Source organism: Procambarus clarkii, chromosome 31 (genome assembly GCF_040958095.1).
Source record: "Procambarus clarkii isolate CNS0578487 chromosome 31, FALCON_Pclarkii_2.0, whole genome shotgun sequence".
Taxonomy (NCBI): domain Eukaryota; kingdom Metazoa; phylum Arthropoda; class Malacostraca; order Decapoda; family Cambaridae; genus Procambarus; species Procambarus clarkii.
In genome coordinates this window covers 16,553,184-16,578,811 of record NC_091180.1, presented here as the reverse complement: position 1 = coordinate 16,578,811, position 25,628 = coordinate 16,553,184, and the positions used below count along the sequence as shown (strand labels likewise).

Sequence of the window (25,628 nt, the reverse complement as noted above, 5' to 3'; positions counted from 1 at the left end):
AAGAATAACCCATTGTGCACATCAAGTAGTTCATCCTAAATATTAAGGTGAAAAAATTATACAGTACTTTGTACTCACCGATATAAGACATTCCAATCTAATTATGAAGCTGAAGATAATTGTTGATGTTGCACAGTTATTATATGATAGAGGTAGTGGGTGGGAATAGTGTTGGGTTGACTGAAGTGGAGACTGATGGTGATGAGGTAATCCCACACTGTATTATCAACTCTTTATGCAACTTGACTATTCCTCGACTTTTCTTTTTGAATCGCTTTATCACTTTCATTTCTAGAAAAATAGTCATAGATAGATGTAGTCTTAGTCAAAGTGTAGTCTTGCTCATTTAATGTTCAGTACACACAACACTTCTTGCCATCCCACTCTACACCTTAAACCTTTTCTTCTCACATGTCAGCACCGAGCTCCTTCTCTTATTTATCCCACTTGTAGAAAATTTTACTAACAAAATGCCTGCATGTGGAGCCAACACAGTGCACAGACGTTTCAAGATTTTATTAGTACTGTATGTCAAATGAAATCACGGGAACAAACGCTCCAATGTTTCACAAATCAAAACAACGCAATAGGAACCGGTGACGTTACATGGGTAAGAGAACTCTTGTGGTGCTTGGTATGGTTAGTGGGCAAACTAGGCCCATCTCCCCTCAACACCCCCAAAAGGAATGGGGTGCCCTAGCTATCTTAGGTTCTGTTGACAGAAAAAGAACAAAAATTATAAGTAGTTGTTTTATTGTGTAGCAAATCCACAACATATTAAGAACTTAAATCAGACCACCAAATAAAATGGCACATCCAGTATAAATATATACTCTGATAAACTACCTTTGGTAACAGTAACTAGTTCAGGTTTATACTCAATTAGAAATATCCAACACATAAGCTTAAGACATTCTCAATAACATGTCTTAGTGTAGCATAATGGCAATCATGAAAAACTACATTAAACACCATTAGTCAAGTTCAGCAAGGATACACTTGCACATACTAAACTTTTATATCAAAATGGTACATCACTTGAGCAAAGCCAAAAATCCTTTCAAGTTAATTAATTTTAAACCACACTTGAAAATTGTTTAAGATCTAATGTAATAACAGTTAACCTGATTGGTCCAGTCAAACAATCTAATAGCTCAAAACTAGTTTAGAATTTCTAAATGCAAAACAGATAAGAAAAACCAAATGTAGTTAACATTTTAAAACCTTAACTGAGGATAAACTAACTTCATAAACTTTCTGAACAGTTACAGATGTTTTACCAGGAATGCAAATAGGTACAAAGGTTTTACATAATACTGCAGTTTTACAGCAAAAAAAAAAACTGTAAAATATATAATTGATAAGAAGAGAAATTACAGTAATCCATTATATGAAGAACATGAATACATTCTTAAGTTACTTTTTTATCTGGGGAAGGGAGGGGGGGGGCAGGGGTTGTACACATGCATGAACTTAATTACCGTGTTCCCACAACATGAAACATGAGGCAGACTATTTTACACAGTTAAATAAATGAATTGACAAACATGATAAGCAGTGACACCAACACAAACTCAAGAGATGAAAAATACTGATAAACCAATTCTAATTGTCAACAAATTAAATCATCAAAGTACACACTGCATATATTAGCTATGCTGGCAGTTTTCAAAGCTGTAGCTAGATGATAGAATCGGGCAGCTTGACCTTGGTGGGTAATGCTGGAGCCTGCATATCTTCCTCGTCCGTAAAGCTGAGTCGGGTCAGATCCTCTGGTCGCACCACTTTAATTGGCAGTGTCATAGGATCAGCTTGCACACTCAGTCCATTCTGCTAACATAAATAAATAATTGTCAAAGACAAACCCTAAGTATGGTTATATATAACTATGCAATTCACGAGTTCCTATATACAGTAATACTGCCTTACATGACCAGAATAACCATTTATCCATTCTAGAGTTTAATTCCAAGATTTTTATAGAATAATATTTTGTTTAAATGAATTGGTGAAGTTAATCGATCATTGCCCTTGGCTCACAATTGAACTCCCAAGGTCAAACCACCGGCAGGATAAATGACTGGATATGTTTCTTTTCAACCGGTGCTTCCGTTCACCTAGCAGTACTTGCCCATCTGTGATTATGGGGCAGTGAGGTCTAGCTCTATGTCCTGCCTACTAGTCTTCTTGTACCCGGTGCATTAAAGCTTCACTATTCTAACACACTATGTCTTTGTCAAACTTTTCCTTAAAGTTATGGATGGAGGTGGCTTCCACAACTTGTGCTCTTAGTGCATTCCACTTGTTGACCACCCATACAGGGTATTTCCTTACATTTCTTTGAAACACTTAAGATTCCACCTCCCACTTGTGTCCTCTTGCCAAGCTTTCTCTTGACTTAGAGGCTGTCCTTGTCCACCTTTCTATTCCCCTCAGTATCTTGTACAGCGTACGTTGTTGTTATCTCTTCTGTCCTCTAAGGTTATGAGATCCAGTTTCACCAGCCTATCCTCATAACTTGAGCCCTTAAGCTCTGGCAATCTAGTAGCAAACCTCTTCAATTTTAGTTTTATGTTTCACAAGGTATGGATGCCAAGCAGGGGCTGCATATTCCAATACTAGTGTAAAAATAGCTGCTTATATTGCTTTTAACACATCGTAATTTAGGTTTCTAAACGACATTATCTTGCTTGCTATCATCAGATCACCAAATTGTTAAAACAACTATGCACAACGGAAAGTGTTGTCGTTAAAGTCTTACAGCACCAGTGAATTGTGTAATTGTAAAAGTGCACTTATGTAAGTGGCATTTAATAATACTTTCAGAAATTTAAGGCCTTGGTAAATTTTTGGCAGTTTTTGGTACATTAAATTTGATGGTAATGAACACAAGATATCAAAGATAAGCCAATGTCAAAAATGAAAGTCAGCTTTGCATGTTCCTTTTTATATAGTGTCTAAAGTTAATGGAGGGCAATGGCCAATACTTTTTCTGGCAAATGTCGAGGGCAATGCCCAATACTTTTTTTGGCAAATGTCTGTACATATTTCAAGGTTTAACAATTTAAAGCCATGTTCAGTAATCCTACTTGACACACTCATATATTAGTCTTTTAAGCCTACATGGATACTGTCATTGATACTATAGCAAGTTTCCAGTTCCAACAACCAATTTACCTTCTTTATCTAATTTTTACACACCATCTATTGGCTGAATGAGTATTGTTCAGGTTCCTTTAAGTCTCCTCGCCCCAGAGCCCCCAGCCTTTGATCACTTATGAGACACTGTTTGCCAAGAACACAGATACTGTATATCATTTCAATTCTTGCACTTTTGACTGGTTTCATTTCATGACTTAGCAGTTTAACAAACTGTACAAGTACAATGCATAGCCAAATACTGCATGCACCTCCTAAACATTACATTGTCAGGCCAATTTATGAAACAAGCATATTTGAAAATGTGCAATAATTTGAGCAGCTAGAAAACTAAAGCTTCAAGAAGTGATAACTCACTGTATAGCCTTTGGCCTTGGGGGGAGAGGCTGTGCTGCAGACTGCGAAGATTACATACAGGGTGAAGAGGACCAAGACCAGGACAGAGGCCACCAGCAGGTAAGGGGGCACTCCAAGGCGTCGAGACACACAGTGCACTACTGATGGATCTTCACCTCCCTCCACATTTACTGCAACCACACTACCACAATTAATATAAAAAAAAACACATGTTTAAGATGAGCAAAGATGAATAAGCATAGCTCAAAGTTTGCAAAACAAGATATCTTTGGTGGGAGCCCGTTACGTGTGCAGCTGAGAGGCCAAAGCTCAAGTGCCTGGACTAAACCTGACATTAATTTCATTAAAATTACCCCTGTCTAATTTGTGTGGACTGGAGAAGCCAGGATAAAAGGGGAAGGGGGGTGGCTATCTTTGACTTTAATGGGAATATGAGCTCCTTATAATGAAGGGGGGATACCAAGCAACCCCCATTAAGGAAACACTCACGCTCTCGGGCCCGTTGCTGCAGCTCTAGTGGCGGCTCGTCTTCCTCCTCAGAAATCACCTCCATCATGAGTTTGGGTTCAGATTCAACTGCCACAATAGAGCGATCATCGCTCAAAAAGTAGGTGACCAGTGAAGAGCGGACAATGTGGACAGCACCAACAAAGGAGGAGTACACTGCATGAACTTGCATCAGTGGACTCAGCAGATGTATAGAGGGACCATCATCACCCTGCAATGTAATGTAATGTAATGGTCCTTTTTTTATATAGATTTTATTCAAGTCAAAAATATTTAGATTAATTAAAAATGAGCAATTTACCATCATTACCCTATTTTTCCAGTCTAAGAAATAGAACAATATGGGGAATTAATTTGAATTACCAAAGACATTCATTTACTGAATCTTCCCCACTAACCTGAATAACATCACACCAGCAAAAGACTGACATAAATGCCCTACATCTTCATATTACTTCTTCATGCCCTTCCCATAATTTATCTAAAAAAATAATGATTCAATAATTCATAACTATATATTAAGTAAATTGCTTTTAAACTGTTCCACCTCAACTTATTCAACCCATCCCCTTAAAGTTTCCTCAACATCAGGAAACTGTTGTACTAAAATAAGTACTGCCCTCCTCTCCTAACCTACCAGAGGACCCAAAACAGAAAACAGTGACACTACAGTATGTCAATTTTGCAAGCTGCTACCATTTTCCAGCAAGATGATTTTTGACCTTGGGTAAAGTATGCATCAAAATGCAACACTATTAGATAGACAGGTTCACTTATTCACCTGCTCATTGTTTGGACTATCCCCAAATTCTCTCACCAACTCTTAATCATCTATCTATCATTATGACATTCTTCTAATTATACTCCAATTCATTAGTCCTATTCACTTCACTCATCCATTCAGACAAAACCCATCTAAATACAATTGCCTTTAGCACAAGGACTCCTCACTTTGCCACTTTAGGGTCACAAAGCAATGGAGTTTCAATCAGTTCTCTGGATGCAACTGAAAAACTGACGGTCAGTCTCAAATCTTTTCTAGAGGAGTAAACAGTATTCCATCATTAATTCATCCACTAAAACACCACTAAAGTATCTGAAGTTTACATTCCTATAACAGTCATTCCTACTGTGCCAGTCTCTCACCCCTGTAAAATATTTCAGAGATTACAAGCAGGCCACCTATATTAAAACCCCAATTCCCCTAACCTACACATTTCTCCTAAATTTGCTTTCTAAACAGTGCTTGAAGCTAAAGACTAGGTTCAACAATAATATGCAAAACAACACCCCCCTGATAAATGAACACATTTAAAATTATAATAATTTAAACTCGTACAACCTTGTTCTTCTTTGTATCTGCAGACACTTTCTCTTGGGAATCACACCCAAACCTGCACGCTGCTGTATTAGGTGATGTCTCGTTGTAGGATTCCACACATGCTGTAGAAGTAGTTATTAGATCAAATACCAAACATGTATACTAAAGAAGTATCAACTAAATTTTCTTGTACAATGACTTAATTAAGTCTGAATAAAGTACTAAAATACTCTCACTGTGCATCTTACAATTTTGGGGGGCCAACAATGATGGCAGGCTTATTAAGGCTATGATACATGCCAATTAACCAGCAAATACACTTTAGTCCTAAACATAATCCAGGAGCTAAAGCTTTTCAGTATACAGTATATACACAAGTGGGATACACCTCTGTGTATGCATCAAAATGCAACACTATTAGAAAGACAGATTCACTTATTTACCTGCTCTTTCTCATATTGTTTGGACTATCCCCAAACCTTTTCACTAACTCTAATCATCCTTCTATCATTATGACATTCTTTTAATTATATTGACGACTTAATTATTTCTTGTTTTCTCAAGGGTTGTCCGATTATATACACGAGCTGTCCAATTTTAGAACACTCGAGCATTCTCATGCTGCTAAAATGCACCATACATCTCTGAATTCCTGAAAATCAGGTCATTCACAATTCTTTATTTTTTATTTTTATTTAGAGCACAGCATGGGCATAGCTTACCAGGGTACCAACCAAAGTTGGTACCCTGTTGTACCCCTGTTGATGTTGGAAATCAAAAGATCGCCTTGGCCAACTATCCATCACTCAGGATCGTAATTGCTCTGGCAAGAGTTTTTGCAATACTTTGCAAATTACCTGCTGGAAAAGTAAGAATTTTGTTTGCGTTCTTTTTACATCAATGCAGACTGATCATATACACACATTTATACAATTGTTTGTTGAAAAATACACGAGGTACTGGTATGTTGAAAAAATTTGTTTAAATGTTTATAAACATTTACACGTTCAACACTGTCACTCAACCTATTAACAAAAATCATATTGGTTTGCATCAATACACAAATTTATTTACAAATATTTTGACACCAAACATGGTTTGGGGCAATATCCCCAAAATACAGTAGCAGAAAACAAAAATAGTAAACATTTTAGGCATCGCCGAGTGGGATCTTTAACGTTTAACAGCCGGACACACCCCAACGGGTCCAAACGTTAAAAGTTTCACGTGATAAAGTGCGTCTGTACTTCACAAGGATAAAAGACGTGAAAGATTACAAGTCGAGAATCGGAAAATAAGAAAAGCTCTTAGAAAGCGGAGATACACAGTAAGAAGACATGAATGTTAACAAGACCTGTGAAAATGATAAATGATGAAGATATTACTAGTACTGTAAGTAAAGAGAACGCTATCTGAAATCAGTGTTAAATAAGGGGAAATACATCTAAGAGGAAGCCAAAATGTGGGAAAGCTGGGAGGGATTTATTATTAATGTTTGTCATTATTAGCCCCCCACCATTTACATTATTCAGTTCAAAATTTTGCACTATTCTACTGAAGGTAGAAATTCTTTAGAATTTGAAGATGGCCACAAATGGTTAAACTTTGAATGCCAAGGGTAGAATATAAGTTGACTGCAAGTAGAATATAATGAAGCATGGCAAGAAGAGCAGTAAGGAAGATATTCAAGGGACATATGGCAACCATAAGAATCCAATGCCTCCAGACATGCCACTTGCCACTCTACTGAACACCAGAAAATACTACAATAGACAACACACGTGGCTATAGCATCACGTATGCCCATCTCACCATTGTAGCAGGCGGTCTTGATTGGGTGTGCATCACTGCCATCAACTGCATTCCCATGGTCGGGCTGGTCATCCAACACAAACTCATTGATCGAGTAGAAACGGCAGCCTCGGCTGCAAGCAACATTATCAGTCGACTGCAAGTGCAAATAAATAAATATATAAAATAACCAGTTTGTAAGTGACTGGGGGAAGACAAAATGCTGTACAACAGTACTGTCTAAGCTCACTTGTCAGAATTGTATGGGAACGACCCCCTGCTGGATAATCCAAACATTCTGACAAGAACAATTCTTACAGGGGAATTCAAAAAATGACCATATTTGCAATTTTTGTACCACAACCACCATTATTCTTATTTTTACACACTATAAATCAAAAATATAATTTAAGGGGGCATATCATTCTAAATCGTTATAAATTAAAAGTTGTTCAATTTGCTTATAAATTTTTTTATGAAATGGTTATAGAAAGGGCTGCAACTGGTCCAAGTTTCACCATCACACCCTAAACAGAAAAGGAGAAAAAAAATACACAACGTATTATGCAACGAATGTTCAACATTCTCAAATAATCTCAGGGAACACATGTGTCAACTAAAATGTCTACTATGTGCTGTAGAAGCACAAACTCTTGTAATAATTGTAATATGTATGTGCAATATATTTAATTTTTTTTTTTCTTTTTTTTTTGGCCAATATTTTTTTCTCGTTTGTTATCAAGGGATTTGCATGAAACTTGCACACCTTGCTCAATGGATGCCTATCTGCAAGGATGCCAATTATGAACGAAATCTGTCGAAGTCAAGCTCAGCTACAGGTGGCCGAACTTGGATCTTTATTTTACTCTGGAAAGTAATTTACACCTTCAAATTACTTCAGAGCTTTCATTTATTAATCAATTTACATGCAAATTACACCTTATATGTAGCGTTTGTGCTTCTACAGAATCTAGTAGACATTTTAGTCCAAAGTCTAATTGTTGATTTTATAAAAATTTAAAAATATCATATATTGCATATTTTTTTAGAAGGGTAACTTTGAAAAATTATATTATTGCACTAAACACTTTTTTGATAAAACTGATCACTAGAATCCTTTATTACATGCTTAATTTAATATCTGAGTGTTATAGAAATGATTTTAGTTGACACATGTGTTCCCTGAAACTATTTGAAAATTCGTTGCATAATTCGTTGTTTATTTTTTTTTCTCCTTTTCTGTTTAGGGTGTGATGATGAAACTTGGACCAGCTGCAGCCCTTTCTATAACCATTTCATAAAAAAAATTTATAAGCAAATTGAACCACTTTTAATTTTACATTGATATGCCCCCTTAATAGGTACTTCTGCTTATTTATTTTTATTTATTTATTTATATACAAGAAGGTACACTGGGTTTGTGAGAATACATAGCAAGGTATTTACAATCTTGTAAAGCCACTAGTACGCGCAGCGTTTCAGGCAGGTCCTTAATCTAACAGATAATTTTAAGTAGGTAAAATCTAGCAGAATTAATAAAATAACGGATACATTACAAGAAAAAAATGAGACGAGAGAGATTAGTAAGTATATTAAATCACATTGGTATATTAAAGCTCTGATTGATTACATTGACAGCTTGATTGGTAATTTAAACAAAGATTAATAGGCATCATACAGCAAATTGATAGCAGATATAAGATAAGACGACAGCAATGATCACAATGGTAAAGTTGTTCGGATTGGGTACATAAAGATTGGGAGACTGTATCTCCTGACTGACTGTAGCACTAAGATACAGTGCAATTTTAAAGTAACAAGGTAAAAAACTATGAAGATGAAATTAGGTACTTTTTAGTTTTGTTTTTGAATGATGCAAAAGTTGGACAGCTTTTCAATTCATTAGGGAGCGAGTTCCATAGACTGGGTCCCTTTATTTGCATAGAGTGTTTACACAGATTAAGTTTGACTCTGGGGTTATCAGAGAGATTTATTTCTGGTGTGGTGATAATGGGTCCTATCACATCTGTCCAGGCAGAGTGTCAGAGCAGGATTTGCATTTAAGAACAGAGTTTTGTAAATGTAGTTGACAAGAGAATTTGTGGAGTGAGATTATGTTTAGGGAGTTAAACAAGGGGGCCGAGTGTTGTCTGAAAGCAGAATGTTATTATTATTCTGATAAATTTTTTGCTGGGTGATGATGGACTTTAGGTGGTTTGCAGTGGTTGAACCCCATGCACAGATACCATAATTAAGATAGGGATAGATTAGTGCATAATATAGAGAGATGAGAGCAGAGTTAGGTACATATCTGATTTTGGAGAGTATACCAACTGTTTCAGAGACTTTCTTAGTTATGTGTTGTATGTGGGTGCTGAAGTTGAGTTTTTTGTCTAGGAATAGGCCAAGAAACTTTCCATCATTTTTATTATTAATGTTTACATTGTCTATCTGAAGCTGAATTGCATTTGTAGATTTGCTTCCAAATAAGTAGTAGTAGGGCTTTTCTAATGTTAAGTGTTAGTTTGTTGGTTGACATCCATAAGTGGACTTTTTTTTTAGTTCATTATTAACATTATTTAGTGTATGTGGGTTGGGGTTAGAGTAGATGAGGGTAGTATCATCAGCAAACAATATAGGTTTCAGAATGTTAAGAGACATTAGGCAGATCATTGATGTATATAAGAAATAGGAGAGGTCCCCAAGATACTGCCCTGTGGCACTCCAATGGTTACTGGTAGAGTAGGAGAGGTTATATCATTGATGGCTACACAGTGGTGCCTATCACCAAGATAGGATATAGTCCAGTGCATGGCCTCGGATTCCATAAAGGAGTTTACGTAAGAGGTAGTTGTGATTAACAGTATCAAAGGCTTTTCTCAGGTCAATGAAGAGCCCAATTGGGAACTCATTTTTGTCAAGGGTTGAGTAAATTATATCAAGGAGACTAATAATTGCATCGTTGGTACTCTTTTGGGAGCAGAAGCCAAACTGACAGGGGCTAAGTACAGTATGTCAAATTGCATGAGGTAGGAGTAGAGTTGTTTGTAGATAATTTTTTTAATGGTGGGTGGGTGGTCATGAAGTAAGGCTGGAAGACCAGTGGGCAGGGCAATTGGGTGTGGGAGGAGGGTGGGCAGGTGGGTGAATGAGCAGGCATGCAGGTGCTCATGCTGGGTGATGGGTAGATAGCCGGGTCACCTCTCTTCCATGCTGACCCGTGTCCTATTCAGCCAAGTGATGTAATGTTTGCCCTTGGTGGACTTTCTTGTATTCTACAGTGTGGTGTGGTGTGTGAGCCAGGCTTTAAGAGTGCTTGCAGCTGCATGTGCTTAGCATTTGCAGGGTGCTCCTAGTGCTGCCCTTGCACTGACAGCTCTTCTCTGACGTGTTCAGGGGTCACTCCCGTACAGGTCCTCCTTGCTTGTGGTGGCTCTCACCCCAACCCGTCCTCTTAAAAATAGCGTCGCTTTTCGCTCGTATGCGCGCTATAGTCAAATTTGGACGTAATTTGAAATGAAACCGACTCACAAAAGTGACGTAGTGTCCTGTTTTCTGTTTGAGTCGTCCGGCTTACTCGGTAAGGTTAGGAGAGGAAACTTTCAATTAACGTTTTTCATAACGTTTTGAAACTTGATGAGAATTTCTTGCCCACTTAATCTACCAGAGGACCCTTAACTTACTGTTGCTGAAAAAAAATCCCAAATTTATTTTCATTTTTTTTTTTCATTTTCAAATTACGTCCACTTTCGGCCATACTGGTAAACGACCAAAAGCAACATTTTTAAGAGGGCAGGTTGCTCACCCTTTGTAAGTCAAAGGCCTTTTGCCACACTGTCTTTGCCCTGGTCGGGATCAACGTTGGCTGGCACGGCACGGGGCCCCACTGGTGGTTCACATGCTCAACATTCATGTTGCACCAACATTGGTCTTCACAGCCATGTGAATATGGCTGTGTTGGCTTACTTTTAGGTAAAGCATAGCATCCCCAGTGCCTGGGTGTCCCGCTTTGTTTACCCTTCAGGCCCTGGAAATCCCTGCATTTTCGGTGTTCTTAATGATATCCCCCCTAAACTTTCTCCGACTGTGCAAGTTTGAAAGTTGATCATGATCTGTGCCATGGGGCGACAACCACCCATTCTGCCTCTGCCGTGTTGCCTCTTGGGTCAATGACACCTGACCCACAGTCCTGTGGGGTTTGCTCTCCCCATACAACTTCTATCTAACCCTTCTGATGAGGTCAAGGCCTATCAAGCAGTGACCTGGAGCACACGTAGAGAGGGTTCTGGGAGTTGTTCTACTCATAGAAGCAATTCGGGAACGAGTTTTTGTTCCAGAAGTCGAGAAGTCGACTTCTGGAATGACTTCTTGTTCCAGAAGCGATTCTCACAGCACGAACGGTCGAGGGCCATAACTGCCACCCCGACGCTGGTCGACACTTGATACTAAACAGCTAAGCCAAACAACTTCTTTAAAAAGGTCACATATAAGTGGCAATATTCAACATCGTCAGCAGATGCCTTACAGGGTTATAGTTCAAAATAAATTTGGAAACAAAAAAAATCAGGAAAAATTCGTGAGAGGAGGGATGGGGGGGAGGTGGGTCATCTGACATGTCACTGGCTTCCTGTCCCCATTGTGGCTACTAGATAGATGGCGGGCCTCAGGTTTATTTAGGTGAACATTAAAGACAAAACAACGATACTTTGGAACCAATAACTTTGTTAGTGATAATACAGTCGTACGAACAGTTAGCAAAAGCTGCTCGTCACTGTATAAGGAGCAGCTCAATACGGCCCCAACGGGGCAGTAATTAGCCAAAAGTGACATAAAAGCTGAACAGCTTTCCCTGTGTGAGGGAGGTCGACAACTCCATCATTTATCTGCTCAAGTACTCACGTCAGGGTTGGTGTGAGGGGAGTAGGACTTGGTGCACACCTCCTCACACGACGTCACGTTGCTGAGGATCTTGTCGAAGGTGTCCTGGCCCCAGCAGAGGGCGAGGACCGCCAGGAGTGTTAGGAAGGTGTGTAGCAGCGCCATTGTTAGTGCTCTTGTGGCGCCTGTCCCCTTCATCGCCTCCGTTACCTCTCTGGCTCCGGCTTCACCCACCTTAACACATCTATTATCATTATTATACCCTCTACTCAACGTTTTCCCAAACATTTACAATTATATCGAGCAAAATAATAATTCTAACATGCATATATTATGATTTATTCTTCTAAGTACATTATTACAAGAGGGATAATTAAGTTGGGGTTGATAAGTTTGAGAGAAGCGGAGAGGTTGGTATGTGGCGATAACACCTTGAGGGGAGGTTGTTATTACTCACTTCTCTCATCATTATCATCATTATCATCATCATACAACATCATCATCGTCTCACTTTCATCTCTCTAACCTCTTATGTCTCTCTCTTCGTCACACTTCTCTTTATTATACCCTTCCCTCATGCCTCGCCTTTATTTTAGTTATTTGTTAATTCACTTTCGTACACTTTCACTTTCCGTTGTGATCTTCACTTTCCCTTTCCTTTCTTGTGTAATAATCTATTTCCACTTTCTTGTCTACTTTAGTTAAACTTACTATATTTAGCTAGTGCCTGGGTGGTCTTACTCTTTCCACCTTTCCAAATAAATAAATGCACTTACGTGCATTTATTTATTTATTTATTTATATTTATTTATATACAAGAATGTACATTGGGGGTTTAGAAAGTACATAGCAATGATGATTTTACATTCTTGTAAAGCCACCAGCACGCATAGCGTTTCCAGTTGCATGATTAGCAACTCCACTTTTATAGTAATTAATAATAATAATAATAATAATAATTTATTTAGAAAAAGTACATACATGGATGCACAGTTACAAACATACTGTTGGATTTATAGATAGAGCTAATATATACAATACCTAAAGCCACTAATACGCATAGCGTTTCGGGCAACGTTAATTAATAATAATTATTATTATTAATTAATGATTAAGTAATTAATAATAATCATCTTCAGAAGGCCAAGTTGCCAGAAAGTGCAACACTGGACAACAAAAGTCATTCCAGAGCTAAGTCAACCTTCTTATCAGGAACGGTTGAAGGTCACAGGGCTAACAACACTCCAAGCCTATTTCATTGACACGTTTAATATACTGAACAAGTTAGAGGATGTTAATCTGGACATTTTCTTCGGAAGGTTAGATGTAACGCAAACAATGAGCAACGGTTTCAAGCTCAACAAGCCACACTAGGACTGAGAACAGGAGTTGCAAGCAAAGTTCTTCTGCACTCTTTTTGGTATCCATGGTTGGATTTTGTTAGGTCTAACAGCCTTTCTCACATCCAGATGCAACAGATACCTCCTAAGCTAATCTCTGGTAATTTCAAATTCATCGAAACCTGTCTGGTTTATTGCCAGCTGTCTTAGTTCAGTGACTTCTTGATACAGTATGGTGAACACCTCCTGGAATATCTTGTTGAGGTCTTCACACACCTTACCATTGTGTACCTGTCCTAACCTGTTCTTATTTTCATCATGTTCTTTCACTGTTGTTTACCTCCTGATTTGTCTGTGGAGCAGTTTTGGTTTGGTCTTTGCTTTATTTGCTATAGTCTCATACTGTCTCTCTGCTTCTCTTTTCAAAGTGAGGTACCCATTTCTGGCCCTTTGGAATCATCCTATGCTCTGTTCTGGTATTTCTGTAGTTCCTCCATGCTCTTGTGTGTGGAATTACTGTATGTAGACAACTCATACTGTTATTAAGTTTGAGTGCAATTATTTTAGTGTATTTACCTAAGTGGAGTTATAGGATGAGAGCTGTATTCATCATGTCCTGTCTTCCCAGTACTCTGTCATATGAGGCTTTGAAACTACTCATGGTTTTGGTAGGTCAGTCACTGGCCTAAAGGGACTTCGATGACCCCTGAAAGGCTTCATGACCCAGAGAATGGGAACTATTATTATAGAATTACTACAACAAGTACTGTGGAAAATGCTCTTTATTATACTCATTATTACAATCTTTTATATAATAAATGATGGCTACAAATCTTATTAACATACCAGGGGCCAGATTCACGAAACACTTACGAACCTGTACATCTTTTCTCAATCTTTGGCAGCTCTGTTTATAATTATTAAACAGTTAATGAGCTCTGAAGCACCAGGAGGCTGTTTATAACAATAACAACAATTGATTGAGAAATTTTCATGCTTGTAAACTGTTTAATAAATGTACCCAACGCCGTCAAAGATTGAGGACATTACATTACAATTTTTCCACTAATTAAAAGAATATTGAATTGAAATTGAAATAAGTTTATTGAGGTAAAATACACACAAAGGAATGAGGTAGCTCAAGCTATTCTCACCCCATTAGGGATATTAGAATATTGAATGTTTTCCAGTGAAAATATTAATAACATTGAAATACTTTCCAAATATAAGGAAAGCTTGCCAAATGCAATACAACAGAACAGTACTGTATTACACTGCAATATAGCTCTGTATTTACAATACAGAGCTAGTATTGTATTACACTACAACTAGGTGAGTACCACAGTATACTGTATATAGTTCTACACTTACCATACAGTACTGTAATACATTACAGTATATTGCACATAGATGTTATCTATACTCACAATACAGTATTATACAGTATTACAATAAAGTACAGTATATAGTTACAATACAATACTGTATTACAATAAAAATATATGGTATATAGTTCTACATTTCCAATATAGTATACCTGTATACTTATATAGGAACATTAAAACTCAACTACTTGTGCAGTAATTTTAGTCACAATGAAAACCATTTATGTCTAAAACAAAAATACCTTGTTTCCTGATGCCAGGCATCTCGATACAAATATAAATTTACAATACAGTACACTACTTTTTACAATATAGCACATAGAGTACTACATTTATATTACAGGTATACCGTATATATATATATATATATATATTTGGATCACTTACAATACAGTACTACTGTATTACCCTACAATGTGTATAGTTCTACACTTCCACATAAAACGCTACTCTCCAGTCACTTAATTCTAATTTTGAACTTGTCTTATTTACAGGTGATACAATAAATGTAATTATGATGGGAGCACAGTACAGAACTCAAAGTCTCCAGAATGGCCATGCTAAACTTTCAGAATTACCAAAGTATCTGAAATCTCCTCAGTTCTGTGCATTTCAGATATAGTGGAAATGACTACAGTAATTGGAATGTTAAATTCTGTGTAACAATGATGCTCTACTTTACAACAGATAAATATGAAGTTCTAAACTTTCCTTATTTAATATACATATTTGTACAGTAGTTATCACATTAAGAACACATACAAGTGTTTGTAAGGGCACTGTAGAGATTATAACAATACAATAAAATTTTAACTTTGCAACACTGTCCTGCTTCTAACCAACTTCTGGAGCTAAATAGATACCTTTGTGACACTATGCCCTGCTACTAACCAACTTCTAAAGCTAAATAGACATATAACTTTGTGACACTATGCCCTGCTACTAACCAACTTCTGAAGCTAAATAGACAGATAACTTTGTGACACTATGCCCTGCTACTAACCAACTTCTGGAGCTAAATAGACATATAACTTTGTGACACTATGCCCTGCTACTAACCAACTTCTGAAGCTAAATAGACAGATAACTTTGTGACACTATGCCCTGCTACTAACCAACTTCTGGAGCTAAATAGACATAACTTTGTGACACTATGCCCTGCTACTAACCAACTTCTGAAGCTAAATAGACAGATAACTTTGTGACACTATGCCCTGCTACTAACCAATTTCTGGAGCTAAATAGACTACTCTGCATTGTTAATTGTTTTGTTATTGAGAACAGCCTTGATAATATTGTGCAGTTCAAACTTCTTTCCTCTGCAGGTTCCAGCCCAGTCATCAGAATTCAGGTTCCAGATCATAACTCCAGCAAATTCAGACTTTTTTATCCACTGAGCCTGTTGATAGTAACTGGTCAGAAACAATACCACTCTTCATCAAATTACTGTACTGTACTTGACCAGAACAAATAAATAATGAACTCACATGACATTATTCTACTTTAATTTCCAGTAGTACTGAATATAACAAATGCAAAAAAAACTTGGAAATGACAAGACATAAAGTATATACAAAATACTTAGTTTTTTTTTTAAATTGAAATACTGTAGATATGACTTTTGTTTAAATAAGATTAGCCAAGAGCATACCTTTTCCCTGATGCTCTCAGAATCCTCATAAGACACCCAGTCTTTGTCCTTCACCGCATATGGAACCCTACTTTCTTCATCGAAGTACCGCTCGGCTCCATTACGGACAAAGGAGAAGGCAAGTGGATAGGTCACAGCTCCATTCAGCATTCCACTGCCAACAGCTGGTGACCCAACACTGTGCCAAGAGCTTCTAAGCAGCCTGCAAGATTATCTTTGATATTAATGTACATACTTGATATAATTAAGCATACAAAACTGCTAAAGGTAATAATTCATGTATACAATTAATTTATATTTTGATATTAATATTGTCCACTGCAAATATGACTTGTAGGTAATGCCACTTCATACTGTACTTCCAAGTGCGTCCATAAGTTGGCACTCCGACAACCAATTTCTCTTTTGGCATTCCTTTCTTCACCCAGTAGTTTGCCGACCACTGGATGTTTAGCGTAGCAAAATAGCACCACTCATTTCTTCTCTTGGCTAACGGAGCATTATGACCTGTGAAAGGCAAGTATGGCCAAAATATGCGGTAGTCGTAACCCATGAGAGAGACAAAGTCAACATACCTGAAAGGAAAAATTATTACTTAGCAATGCCAACAATAAATTTCTAAAAAGATATCTCCATCAATGTGCATTGCATAATGAATTTTATATTGATTTATAAAAGTTAACTTACATCATATTATATTAAGTATACACTGCAGCAAAAAACATTAATCTTAATGTTTACCAAAGACAAAGCTTGTGACTAGTGACATTCAGACAATATAAATATTGTATCTATCAATGCAATTTATACTATAATAATAATAATAATAATAATAATAATAATAATAATAATGATGATAATAATTTATAAAAAATTATAGAGGACATGATTCCATTTACAATATTTCGTAGTAAATTGTATTTTTTATACACCAACTAATCACGCACATCATTTTTGGCATAAGTTTAGTGTGAAGATTTTAATTACAGTACTGCATTTTTGGGGAAATATTTAATGCTACAGTAATCAAAGCAATTTCATAATAATCTATAGGGTGTACTTGTTTGAACAAACTATATGGGATGAAGCCGATTATTTCATAAGGAATTTCATTCGACCCCGTGAGACCCAAGGCACCCCTTCCCCTAGAAAAAAATAAATGAGGTTACATCCACCACAATGCATATACAGTCGCACCTCGACTTACGATTGCCCCCACTTATGATAATTTCAAGTTACGATGTAAATTTGATTAAAAAATGCGACTCGACTTACAATAGTGTCGTCGACTAACGATATTTGATGGTATACTGTTCAACTTACTGAGCAAGCTGGTCAACCTCATAGGATCTATCAATGATGGTTTTTGGACCAGCAACAGCAATGGTCAGGAGGAAAGGCGTTGGTGCTCTAACCTGCAAGCAATGACAGTACTAAGTCAGTACAAACTCTCACACCAACAATTTTTAACATATTAAACTATCACTTTCTCATAAATTTCTCTACAAAACTACAAAAATATATTTAAGGACAATAACAATTTCTCTTCTATAGCTTTCTTTTAAAAATAATTTTTTTTTAAAAGATAATAACAATTTTGTTTGCATAACTTGCTCTACAAAACTACAACAAAACATCTCTAGTCATCAAGTACTAACCCATTTACAAGTAAGGTTTACTGTGGATCACATTCTGCCAGACATTGCCCTGTAGCATACAAAGCATACATTCTTCATCATCATACAGTATACTACTGCCTCATCTAAAATAGTTGATTTTAAATTGTAATACAGTACTAATTTGTTTTATCTAAACTTGTGGATTAATTCTGACAGTGGCATAAACTTTGTGGTATTTATAGTCAATATTAACTTGCAAAGAGCTCAGACATTTATTCATTATATTTTATGCTATTTGTTTATATGAATTATTAGCAAACTAATACTTGTCATTATCAAATACTAATTCTGCAGTGATAACATTGACAAACCTCTGATTAAGTGTGAGAAAGACATGCAGTATTGCATATATCAAAATGCTAAGTGCTTTGTAATTCCCAGTGAATGACATTGTGTCTGAAAAATTGGGAGATTATGATTAAAGATATACAGTACCAATATGTGATTAATAAAAGATGATAAGCTGATAATACTATATATCTAAATATGATCTGGCTTTACTATGAAACACTTAAAGTACTATATGTTATTAACGTCATAGAGGTTTTTAACCAATCATACACTGGACTGAACCCACCTTTAATTCAAAATTCAGTTGGTAAACAAGTCGCGTGAACCAAATCTTCTCACGATAATCATGTTTACACACAGGCCATGCAGGGAATTCCCAGTCTAGATCCAGACCATCCAAATTGTGCTCCACTAAAAATTCTCGTGCTTGGATAGCAAATCTGCAGGAATATTGATTAAAGTAAAGCATTGGGAATAGTATAGCGGTAGCTACTGATACTTCCCTATTTAAATTTGAACTTAAAAGTACACTACTTCCTGACAAATGGGACATTTATATTATACGTACTGCTGGTTACTCTATACATAAGCTACTTGCCCTACAATCACTGTCTCATAAAATCTCAATCTTTCACAGCTTTTCACATGTTTTCCCCTCTACTGGTCAATACTGCATTGGGTTTTCATTTCCCATGCAAAACGGAGGGCAAGTTTCCTTACACTTAATGCTCTGTTTGACTATCAGGAAATAGGTACCCCAGGAGTTAGAGAACTGTTGTGGGTTGCATCCTGAGAGAGGTCAGCCATGCTGGCCTTGGGTAACCTCAATAAACCTTACAGATTTCCTATCTTCAATAATAGGTGATAATACAATACATTTCAGAGATGTGTTTGCTGGGAGAAAAGCTCTGATACCAAATGGACTAGCAAGTGTTAGCAGGGAGGGCAAAAGGAAAAGATGTTTCTATGTCAGGTAATGTGACTATTGATATCAAGCAATAATGTGTCGAACAGGTAAACTGGATTATGAATGTGTGTGGTGATATGACTATTGATATCAAGCACTGTAATGTACAAATCAGGTTATTTAGGTTTAAAGAGGTGCGCAGTGATATGACTATACTGTACTGATTAGTATTTTAGTGGCTTACTCAGCAACATACACTCATTTCGGGACAAGAAGGATGCCTGGGATTTGAACCTGGGACCTATAGGGCTTTGACCTCCCAATTTCTTGTCTAATACCATAGTTATAAGACTGTGTTTATAAATCACAATAGCTGGAGTAAAAACATGGTGCTATGGCTAACAATTTACAAAAGCACCTTTAAAGGACTGCCCAATACAGTTAGTAACATTTCTGAATTAAAGTTTGCCTGTATACCTTAGAGCCACTAATACCAGTGGCCTCAATGAGGACAGGAAGCCGGTGGCTTGTCAAAGGTCCCCCTATTTGTCTTGATGATCTTTTCCAGGTGTACCTTAAACAGTAGGCCTAGACCCTCAGGTGGCAGGTGGTAAAGGTAAACAAGCTCAGTGGCAAATGTTGAATAGCCGTTACCTATCTTTGCCAAACTGGGCGGCTTCCCATAGGCACTAGTGACTGACAATATTACTGAGTGCCATATCTGAGCTGGAAAGAGCCATTTCTGAGGCAGCATGTAGTGTTGAGTGTTTTCCAGCCACTCCTAGCATACACTATGTGTGTTGGTGGCTTAGTGAAATTGCACCAATAAAACATCAAAATCTGAACTGACACAACCCACTCTTAGTTTCTTATTTATGTAAATGTAATAAAATATAGCAAATTATGAGATTTTGACACAATACAATATTTGTATATACAACACAGCCAGAATCTCAAAAGCTTGAGCAAGAGATTAAATTACTCTGAAATAGAGATGATTAAAAAGCACAGTAAAGAAAAACTAAGATCTACAATGTTCATTTCTGAAACTATCCTAGCGCCTATTGTTTATAAGGAAGATAATCTTCCTACGACTGGCCTATTACAAATAGTAATAAAATCAATACAAGACACTTACGAAGCAATGGCAGATGGGTCTCGTACCAGGTTTGGGAAGCCTGGGTCCGGTGATGATCCCCCAACGGACAAAAGCACCTTCAATTTAGGGTTCTTTTTTTTAAGAGCAACCACTTCCTTGTAAACCTAAAAATTACAGAAACAATATTTGAAACTTTTACAATCACTATTTTTAAGGATCAAAATAATCTTGTAAACTTTTAACATGTTAGCTACAGCACTAAACAGTATTTATTGCAGCATTTACTATAGATGCTATCTGATCACACTCATGTTAATAATGTCATCTCATTCACTGACCACTGTAGCACAGTGGTCAGCTGTAGTACAGTGGTCAGCTGTAGTACAGTGGTCAGCTGTAGTACAGTGGTCAGCTGTAGTACAGTGGTCAGCTGTAGTACAGTGGTCAGCTGTAGTACAGTGGTCAGCTGTAGTACAGTGGTCAGCTGTAGCACAGTGATCAGCTGTATTAGTACAGTGGTCAGCTGTAGTACAGTGGTCAGCTGTAGCACAGTGGTCAGCTGTAGCACAGTGGTCAGCTGTAGCACAGTGGTCAGCTGTAGAACAGTGGTCAGCTGTAGCACAGTGGTCAGCTGTAGTACAGTGGTTCATGTTCAATATATGGTATGTATAGTTATATTTCACAGTCTCCGTGGTGTAGTGGTAAGACACTCACCTGGCGTTCCGCGAGCGCTATGTCATGGGTTCGTATCCTGGCCGGGGAGGATTTACTGGGCGCAATTCCTTAACTGTAGCCTCTGTTTAACGCAACAGTAAAATGTGTACTTGGATGAAAAAACGATTCTTCGCGGCAGGGGATCGTATTCCAGGGACCATAGGATTAAGGACTTGCCCGAAACGCTACGCGTACTAGTGGCTGTACAAGAATGTAACAACTCTTGTATATATCTCAAAAAAAAAAAAAAAATAGCAATCTTTCTTGCATGAATAGTTGATTCCATGTGAAACTGTTAGAACTGGTGTAAGTAACAATAGCTCAATGGGAATGGTGCAAAGAATGTGCAAATTATTCAGTAAGTACCTGGACAGCTGACCATGCAGATAGACTTTTCCTTGGTTAGGAGGACCTCATAGGAACTAATAACCTTGCTGTTCCCAACAATGGTATACCTGGTACCCTTTATCATATATAACATTTGAATATGATAATTAGGGAACTCAATACAGTACTAAGGAACTGAATGGCATTAGTACAAATTTTTGTTTAAGTGAATGCTGAAACACTTACATGGAGTTGATTGGCTGAAATTTTGTCTTACCTCAATATCTGTTGCACAGCCAGGCACAATTACATTATTCACAACCCTTGCAAATGCAATTATAATGTGTGTACAGAGATGTGGATCAATGTTATGCACTGGTAGCTTCGTAACAGTGGGATCATCCCCATCTGGCCCTATTATGGCATAGTACGAAACCCGATGCATTTTGCGAAACCTCTGTTGGCTCTATTAACTTCTTCACTGCAAAAAGAAAATGATACATCAATTACAATATAAATGTCAATTTTTATATATGTTTAAGTAGTATAGTGTACTGGTATTAATTACAACAGGACATACTGTATTTGCTTTGGAAAAAGTTCAATACAGAGTGATGCCAATCTTCCCAAAACTAAGACAACTCTCATTCCAGGAATGGTTGAGAGCCTAAAGGTCACAACACTACAAACCAGATATGGCACAATTGATCTCATCGAGACCTATAAAATGCTGAACAAACTGGAGGATATTAATTCAGACCACGTCCTTTAAAGGTACCATGTAATGCCTACAAGGCACAATAAGTTCATGTTCAAGAAGCTCATTGGAACATTTCCTTGCGCCTAGCAGTAAACATGTACCTGGGAGTTAAGCAACTGTTGGCGTGTTGCATGCTGGGGAGGGTCAGTAGTTCAACCTTATGGGGATCTTGGCACAAACCTATTAAAGTACAGTGGTACCTTGGTTTTCAAATTTAATCCATTCCCAGAGACGGCTCGTAAACCGAAAATTTTCAAACAGAAACAAATTTTCCCATAAGATATAATGTAAATTGAATTAATTCGTTTCACACTCCTAAAAATATTAACTTCAAAATATATTTCATACATAATACACACAAATAGTTTGTACTATATTATGTACAAATTATAAGTTACCTTTATTGATGACTCTTGTTGGCATATGGAAGACGGTGTGTAGGGAACTCAGGAACCTGTACACCAGGTTCCTGAGCTTTACTCCAGGTTCCAGGTTAGACTGGTCTGGACCAGGTCCAGCCCAGTCTAACAAGTTGGGTGAGAAGGTGGTGGAGGCCAAAACCGTGAGTACAGGTAATTTCAAAGCGTTATATGACAGAGTGCTGGGAAAATGGGACACCACGACCGTAGCTCTCATCCTGTAACTACACTTAGGTAATTACCTATAGACTGACAGTTGAAAGGCTTGACCAAAAATGCCACAGCTCAACCCCCGCAACCACAACTAGGTGAGTACCATCTGACACATTTTCTTTCACCTAGAAGTAAATAATTACCCCCATTGTTACTCATTTGTTGTGGATTGCATCCTGGGAAAGGCCACTAGTAGCTGGGAGCATAACAGGCTTTCTGTCTCGGACAATCAGAAACTAATTTGACTGTTTTGGATACATTTTTAAGAAGATTGTTTTGGGTTAATGTTTTTTAAGGGGGGGGGGGGATTTTATTTTTTTAAGGAGATAGTGTGTATTCTGTTTTTAAGGAAGTCTTTTGGGTTTTGTCATTTATATGACATCTTATTTTAAGGGGTAATTTTAGCTTTTTTCAAGAGTGTTAAACTATTTGGATTGTGGGTTTTAAAGGATTCTTTTGAGTTCTGTTTTCATTTTATCAATTGGGTTCAATTATTTACAGGGGGTTCCTTCGTGAGAAGACTACAGTACAGTACATTGGTTTCTATTTTTAAAGAGGTTTGATTTGTTTTGGTAGATTCTTTTGAGTTTCTTTTTTTTTTTTTTAGAATTCTTTTGCTTTATATTTTAAAGGTGTCTTTTTTTAATTGCAGTACTTTTAAAAATATGTCTTAATATTTTTAAGGGTGTCTTTGGGATCTGTTATTTATCATTTTCTATGGGGTTACTTGGGCTCTATTTTTAAGTGTTATTTGGGTTCCATTTTGGGGGGGATTTTTTAATTAAGGTGATTTAATTGGCATTTTTATTTTTTAATTCACTGGTGCATTTTGGTAACTTAGCAATACTCCTAATGATACATTACTAGAACGGATTAATAATCCTTACAACAATCGTTTACAATAATCCACGTTGCCTCAGATAATGATGAATGGATGGAATGGCATGAAGCTTGAGGTTCAGCTCCAAAGGTGAAATATATTAGGGAAACTATTACTGTATTGGAATTACATTTTCTCAATGATGAGTGCAACATTGGTGAAATACATTATAGTTTTATATTTACCTGAGGGCCACTAACGACTCAGTGGTTAGTGGCCATTCTTGTGGGCCACAATAACCACTTACACTCTAATGGCCTCAATGAAGACAAGAAACCAGTGGCTTGTCAAAGCTTCCCGCCATTTGTTCTGATGATTTTCTCAAGTGGGACTTGAAAGTTCAGGCGAGTTTCAATCAGGGATTGAACGGGGATCTGCATGAGCAGTCTCACGGGCAGTCCCCATGGTGCAGTGGTAAGACACTCGGCCTGCCAGGGTTTGTATCCTGGCCGGGGAGGATTGACCAGGTGTCAATCCTTAACTGTAGCCTCTGTTCATCCAGCATGTAATGAGTGCCTGGTTGTTAAACGATTTGGTGGGTCATATTCCAAGGAAAAATTAGGATTAAAAACCTACCTAAAGCGCTATGATAGCGGCTGTACAAGAATGTAAGAACTCTTGTATGTATGTATGTATGTATGTATGTATGTATGTATGTATGTATGTATGTATGTATGTATGTATGTATGTATGTATATGTGTGTGTGTGTATATTATATATATATATATATATATATATATATATATATATATATATATATATATATATATATATATATATATATATATATATATATATATATATAAAACAATAAAAAATGAAGCGAGACCGTCACTCGACCGTCCAGCCCAAGTGGTAGGACTAGTCTGAGATGAGGGTTACACCTCCAGATGACTGCAAGTGGGTGAGGCAGTTGTGTGGTGACGCAGCATTGTTGGCTGTGTTAGAGTGAGGTTTCTTATCAGCATGTTTTGTGAGCATTTGTGCTTGTTGATTTAAGGGACTTCCAGCCCTTTCTCAGGCTTAAGACGGTACTGGGTGGTATGAGCCCTGTCGTGTCTATATCACGAAACAAAACACTAGGCCATGCGGCTGTACGTCACCTGAACGTGGGAACATCCGAGCAGTGACTGTTGTTGGTGATTTAGGGACGAAGTGGAGGCTGTTATCTTGGTAATGACGTCTGTTTGTTGGTGTTGTTGTTATGGTGCTGCAATGTCCGTTTTCTATGATTGGTAGTTAGGGTCCTTTTTGTTTGTCGTGTGTTTATAGTCATCTGCCACTGATTTATAGACATTTATGCTTATTAATTCATTTCTATGACTTTAGAATTTAGACAAAATTAAAGTACTTTTTCTTCCAGGTGAGGTGGTTGAGTTTGTTGTTGGTGGTGGTTGAGAGGCGACGACCACTGGTCATGTAAAGTTGACGTCGGTTATACTACAAAATGTTTCTGAGGTTGGAAGAAAACGCGCTCAGAGTGGGGACTTGTTTATTTTATAATAGTAAATAATAAATAAATAATAAATTAATAATAAATTAATAATTACCAACATTTACTTATGTATTTATATGCAAGAAGGTACATTGGGTTTGTTGAGTACATAACATTGGTGTTCTTACATTCAATCATTTTTGTTTAAATCATTCTTGCAAAACCACTAACACCAATGCGTTTCGGGCAGAACAACATGTTTGGTTATGATTTTTTTAATTAACAAGCTTAGGTATACACAGCAATATACTGCTACCCTATCCTATATGAAAGATTACACAGTGTAGATCAAAAACTAGCTATAAGTTCATCTAATATTGCAAATACCAGCTTCACTACAAAAACAAATCAACTCTGACTAAACAACGACTTTCCGATTTTCACAAGAGCTAAGCACTAAATCATGGAAAAATTATATTATAATTACTCTTACCAGTTTCTACAAGACTCCTCT

At 37.2% G+C, this 25,628-nt stretch overlaps 2 protein-coding genes and 1 long non-coding RNA gene across 4 annotated transcripts; 1 reads left to right on the top strand and 2 right to left on the bottom strand.

The window, feature by feature from the left end:
* Positions 1–736: 736 nt before the first annotated feature.
* On the bottom strand, positions 737–12,224 carry LOC123758622 (transmembrane protein 59). The gene is made up of 6 exons (XM_045743100.2): positions 12,035–12,224; positions 7,157–7,292; positions 5,366–5,466; positions 4,006–4,234; positions 3,517–3,686; positions 737–1,830 (listed from the first exon to the last, which is right to left on the bottom strand). The coding sequence occupies exons 1-6, from the start codon at positions 12,209–12,211 to the stop codon at positions 1,681–1,683; spliced, it is 963 nt and encodes a 320-aa protein (XP_045599056.1). The 5' UTR covers positions 12,212–12,224; the 3' UTR covers positions 737–1,680.
* Positions 12,225–13,374: 1,150 nt separating this feature from the next.
* Positions 13,375–16,224, top strand: LOC138370307 (uncharacterized). Its single transcript, XR_011230073.1, has 2 exons — positions 13,375–13,513; positions 16,064–16,224. It is a non-coding gene; the product is annotated as an uncharacterized lncRNA (long non-coding RNA).
* On the bottom strand, positions 14,118–25,080 carry LOC123758623 (acidic mammalian chitinase). Of its 2 annotated transcripts, none has more exons than XM_045743101.2 (8): positions 24,783–25,080; positions 21,684–21,887; positions 20,405–20,529; positions 18,646–18,799; positions 17,713–17,804; positions 16,749–16,964; positions 16,390–16,591; positions 14,118–16,137 (listed from the first exon to the last, which is right to left on the bottom strand). In XM_045743101.2, the coding sequence occupies exons 2-8, from the start codon at positions 21,849–21,851 to the stop codon at positions 15,985–15,987; spliced, it is 1,110 nt and encodes a 369-aa protein (XP_045599057.2). In that variant the 5' UTR covers positions 21,852–21,887; positions 24,783–25,080; the 3' UTR covers positions 14,118–15,984. The 2 variants fall into 2 exon arrangements, with proteins under 2 accessions (XP_045599057.2, XP_045599059.2); XM_045743103.2 differs by lacking the exon at positions 24,783–25,080 and adding an exon at positions 23,864–24,193.
* Positions 25,081–25,628: the final 548 nt, after the last annotated feature.